This window comes from Anguilla anguilla, chromosome 5 (genome assembly GCF_013347855.1).
Source record: "Anguilla anguilla isolate fAngAng1 chromosome 5, fAngAng1.pri, whole genome shotgun sequence".
NCBI classification, from domain to species: domain Eukaryota; kingdom Metazoa; phylum Chordata; class Actinopteri; order Anguilliformes; family Anguillidae; genus Anguilla; species Anguilla anguilla.
Window position 1 is genome coordinate 58,639,383 of NC_049205.1, and position 5,130 is coordinate 58,644,512.

The 5,130-nt window shown below is 52.7% G+C and overlaps 1 protein-coding gene across 1 annotated transcript in view; it reads left to right on the plus strand.

Moving 5' to 3' along the window:
• Positions 1-3,957, plus strand: part of mtss1lb (MTSS I-BAR domain containing 2b) — a gene marked incomplete at its 5' end in the record, with an annotated part of 11,334 nt that extends 7,377 nt beyond the window's left edge. The window contains 3 exons of the mRNA XM_035419527.1: positions 262-441; positions 1,093-1,258; positions 3,005-3,957. Coding sequence (XP_035275418.1) covers positions 262-441; positions 1,093-1,258; positions 3,005-3,831 — 1,173 coding nt within the window. The remainder of the gene's footprint in view (positions 1-261; positions 442-1,092; positions 1,259-3,004) is intronic.
• Positions 3,958-5,130: the final 1,173 nt, after the last annotated feature.

Sequence of the window (5,130 nt, forward strand, 5' to 3'; positions counted from 1 at the left end):
TTTCGAATCTCTCTGTGAGGGATTTGCTAAATGGAGCAGGCCGTCGGTGGGCACAGGTACCAGCAGGTTACCGTCCTCAAATTTAATCCAGCGCGTGGCACCGAAGTGTGAACGTCCTGTACAGGATCCAACAGACTCCCTTTCGGACAAAACAAAAAAAAAAGACACACTCAAACTGCGGGATTGTAGACAAGCTCCTCCCTCCGCTGTGGTAGGATGCACCGTGTCCTGTGTCTCAATAAGTCCCACCCACCTCTCCAGGATTGGTCCAAACCAGGTCCCTATGAGCAGCCATTGGTCAGCACGCTGCAGAGAAGGAAGGAGCCCCTTGAGCGGCTCAGGGAGCCTGAGGCTTCCGCTGGCGCCCAGGGGTATTCTGGGATGCATCCGGAGGACCCACAGCAGAGGCCGCGGATGACCCCCGCCTCCATTGCTGCCAAGGTAACGGCAAAGGTAGCGGTTACCATGGTTATTACACATCACAATTTATGTGCGTCTCAGGGTCAGAGTAAATGTTGAATATTTATTCTAAAATAACTAGTCCTAGTAGACATATAAATACAGGTTGATTCTGCCACGTTATTTTGCTGTAAACTAATTAGCCTGCACTTTGGATGCATGAAAAATCCACAGTCTTCTTGTATGGATGCAAAATTTAAATTGTCGCCATTAACAAAATATGGGACTTTTGTAATGAAATTTTTGGAACACATATATATATAATGGAAGCAGAACTAGAGTTGTTCTTACACTGTGGCTGTGTCACTGATTAACCTGAGAACAGCTGTTCCATAAACTGAGTTTGCATGTTAAAGTGCGTGTGAAAGACCTTCCTCCGACTCCAAAAAGAGGAGAGAAGTGAATGTGCTCAGCCCCACGTTGGGTGTCAAATTTTTTATTCTGTGAGCACCCAACTTTCCTGAGATTTTGGTGATTGGCAGTTGCTGGGGTGTGAGCAGTGCGTCTGTACCGTACAGACAGAACTGTAGATTGAGCACTAACGGGGGGGGGTGGGGGGGGGGGGGTGGTATCAGAGAGGAGAGGACCTGGGGCCTGTTTAATCTTGGATCTGACAAACTTGTGTGCCATCAGCACGGAGAGGAGGTCTCCCCTGCGGCCAGTGACCTGGCCATGGTGCTGACCCGCGGGCTGAGCATGGAGCAGCAGAAGAGCAGCCGGGACTCCCTGCAGTACTCCAGCGGCTACAGCACCCAGACCACCACCCCCTCCTGCTCCGAGGACACCATCCCCTCCCAGGGTAACACACTCAGCCTGACCAATCAGAGCCAGCTCGCTTACACTGACCAATCAGAGCCAGCTCACTTACACTGACCAATCAGAGCCAGCTCACGTACACTGACCAATCAGAGCCAGCTCGCTTACACTGACCTATCAGAGCCAGCTCTCTTACACTGACCTATCAGAGCCAGCTCGCTTACACTGACCTATCAGAGCCAGCTCTCTTACACTGACCTATCAGAGCCAGCTCGCTTACACTGACCTATCAGAGCCAGCTCTCTTACACTGACCTATCAGAGCCAGCTCTCTTACACTGACCTATCAGAGCCAGCTCTCTTACACTGACCTATCAGAGCCAGCTCTCTTACACTGACCTATCAGAGCCAGCTCACTTACACTGACCAATCAGAGCCAGCTCGCTTACACTGACCAATCAGAGCCAGCTCGCTTACACTGACCAATCAGAGCCAGCTCGCTTACACTGACCAATCAGAGCCAGCTCGCTTACACTGACCAATCAGAGCCAGCTTGCTTACACTGACCAATCAGAGCCAGCTCACTTACACTGACCTATCAGAGCCAGCTCGCTTACACTGACCAATCAGAGCCAGCTTGCTTACAATGACCAATCAGAGCCAGCTCGCTTACACTGACCAATCAGAGCCAGCTCATTTACACTGACCAATTAGAGCCAGCTCACTTACACTGACCTATCAGAGCCAGCTCGCTTACACTGACCAATCAGAGCCAGCTTGCTTACACTGACCAATCAGAGCCAGCTCACTTACACTGACCTATCAGAGCCAGCTCATTTACACTGACCAATTAGAGCCAGCTCACTTACACTGACCTATCAGAGCCAGCTCATTTACACTGACCAATTAGAGCCAGCTCACTTACAGTACACTGACCTATCAGAGCCAGCTCATTTACACTGACCAATTAGAGCCAGCTCACTTACAGTACACTGACCTATCAGAGCCAGCTCATTTACACTGACCAATTAGAGCCAGCTCACTTACAGTACACTGACCTATCAGAGCCAGCTCATTTACACTGACCAATTAGAGCCAGCTCACTTACAGTACACTGACCTATCAGAGCCAGCTCATTTACACTGACCAATTAGAGCCAGCTCACTTACAGTACACTGACCAATCAGAGCAAAATCACTTACACTGCCCAAGAAAAGTCTACTCACTCACACTGACCAATCAGGGCTAGCTCACTTACACCATTACATTACATTACATTACAGGCATTTGGCAGACGCTCTTATCCAGAGCGACGTACAACAAAGTGTATAACCATAACCAGGAACAAGTATGACGAAACCCCTAGAGAGAAGTACCGGTCCAAGTACAGGGAACAACCGCATAGTTCAACTTGGACCCTGAAGGTTAAACTGATTAACACTAACAACGAGAACGGCAGCAACGCAGTCTATGGAAAAAATACAAGTAGTAGTTAAGACACCAATCAGAGCAAACTCACTTACACTGACCAATCAGAGCCAGCGTACTTAAACTGCCACTAGCAGCAGGCTTGACTTAACCTCTGTCTCTCTCTCTGTCACTCTCTCTTTCAATTCATCCTCCCCCTCTCTCTCTGTCACTCTCTCTCTCACCTCTTTTTCTCTCTCCTCCCCAACTATCTCCCTCTGCCACTCTCCATCTCTGTCTCTCCTCTCTTACTCATTCGCTCTCTCTCTTCCCCCTCCCCCCCTCTGTCTCTCTCTCTCTCTCTCTCTCTGCGCCTCCCTCAGTGTCTGACTACGACTGTTACTCTGTGAACGGTGACGCGGAAGGGGAGGTGCAGGCCGATTTCGACAGGTCGTCCACCATCCCCCGCCACAGCAACATCGCCCAGAACTACCGGCGCATGATCCAGACCAAGAGGCCCGCCAGCACGGCGGGCCTCCCCAGCGGGATGGGGGCCCAGGGCGGCCCGGCCGGGGTGGGGGGAGGGGGCGGGGGAGGAGGAGGAGGAGGAGGGGGTCCCGGGACCCCGGGGACGGCCACCATCCGCCGGACCCCCTCCACCAAGCCGGGGGTGCGGCGCACCCTGTCCAACGTGGGCCCCATCCCCATCCGCCCGCCCATCGTGCCGGTGAAGACGCCCACCGTGCCCGACTCGCCCGGCTACGCGGGGCCCCCGGGGAGGGTGGGCAGCGAGGAGTGCGTCTTCTACGCCGAGGACGCCTCGCCCAACGCGCTGGAGTACGTCAAGGCCTCGCCCAAACGCCTGAGCCTGCCCAACACGGCGTGGGGCGCGGCGGCCGGCCTGGGGGAGATGAGCGTGTACGGCCAGCCCGCCGCCACCGCCGCCACCGCCGAGGAGGAGCAGCTGCTGGCCGCCAACCGCCACAGCCTGGTGGAGAAGATCGGCGAGCTGGTGGCCAGCGCCCACGCCCTGGGCGAGGGCCAGTTCCCCTTCCCCTCGCTGCCCGACGACCCGCCGCCCGGCCCCAGCCCCGCCCCCGACCGCGACCCCCACGCCCCGCAGGGGGAGGACATGCTGGTGTCCATCCGCAGGGGGGTGAGACTCCGCAAGACCATCTCCAACGACAGGTCGGCCCCCAGGATTTTGTGATGCTCCGCTTCGGGGAAACGCCAGCAGGGGGCGACGTCGGTCGGCCCTGGGCCAGGCAGTACCACTGACTCTGTAGAGAATTACGTATGTCTGTCTGATAAAAGCAGATTTAAAAAAAAAAAAAAACGGAAAGAAAGAATAAAAGCGTCATTAAAGTAAAAAAATAAATAAATAATGGTAATAATAATAATAATAATACTGAAAATAATGAAAAAATAATAATTAATTAATGAGTAAATAATGAAGAAATGAAAGGCCTTTGGCCACTATAATTTTAGTGTGTACAGACGCATGTTTTTTCATATTAACACCCCCGCCGGATATTCTGTTAATAATGAGGCCCTGGGCTGGCTGTGGGACCCTGCTTTCCATTTCCTGCTTAAACCCCCCCCCCCCTCCCCGCCCCCCCGACCCCAAATCTCTGGTCCCCAAACACTAACCTGTGACCCCTATAGGGGGCAGCTAACGTCAGGTCACTGAGAATGTGGTAGAGCAGGCTGCTGCCCCCTGCCACACCCCCCACCCCATACCCCCCCCCCCCGCCCCCCGCCCCCTCGAACCCCACCCCACCCCAAAACCCACTTGCCCACGCCGGCTCCCCCTCCACATGTCCGACGTCACATCGTAGGCTTGAAACCATGGTAACGAACCCCTCTCTCTCTCTGTGCGTCTCTGTCTGTGTGTCTGTCAGACTGGCTGAAGAATGGGCGGGGCCCTGCTGCAGGTCAGCTGGTATACCTCTGCTGCTGGGATTGGTCTCTGTCTTAAGGGTTTCCCTTAGTTACGTACTGGTTTAAAAAAAAATTTTAAAATTTTAGTTCCTTTTTTTTTTCAAGCTGCGTCATTAACGTATAAAAAAGCTGTGTTGCTGTGTGTCGAGAAATGAAGAAATTATATCATATCATATATATTTTTTTGGAATTTCCTTCTGAATTCAAGCAATAAGTGTGCTTTCTTGGGGGGGGAGGAGGGGGAGGGAGGGAAATTAATGAGTAACTTTTGTTCGATGTTTAGGCCTCGTCATAGTAACTTTCAGGAAGTCACTGGGCAAACACAGCCAGGGTACCTGCCCTGTATTCTGTAGGACTGTGGCACTTTGATGTTGAATTCCCAGTGCTGACCACTAGGTGTCACTGTGACCATGCTGTTTACAGTGTTTTGTGCATTGGTTAAGGAGTGGCGATTGCCTTCAGACGTACATGTTTTTTGAACTACAGAACTACATTGAGGCTGGTGATGTCTGTGAGAGAAGAGATGGCAAAGGAAGTGAGAAAGAGATTTGGGGTAGGCGGTGGGGTA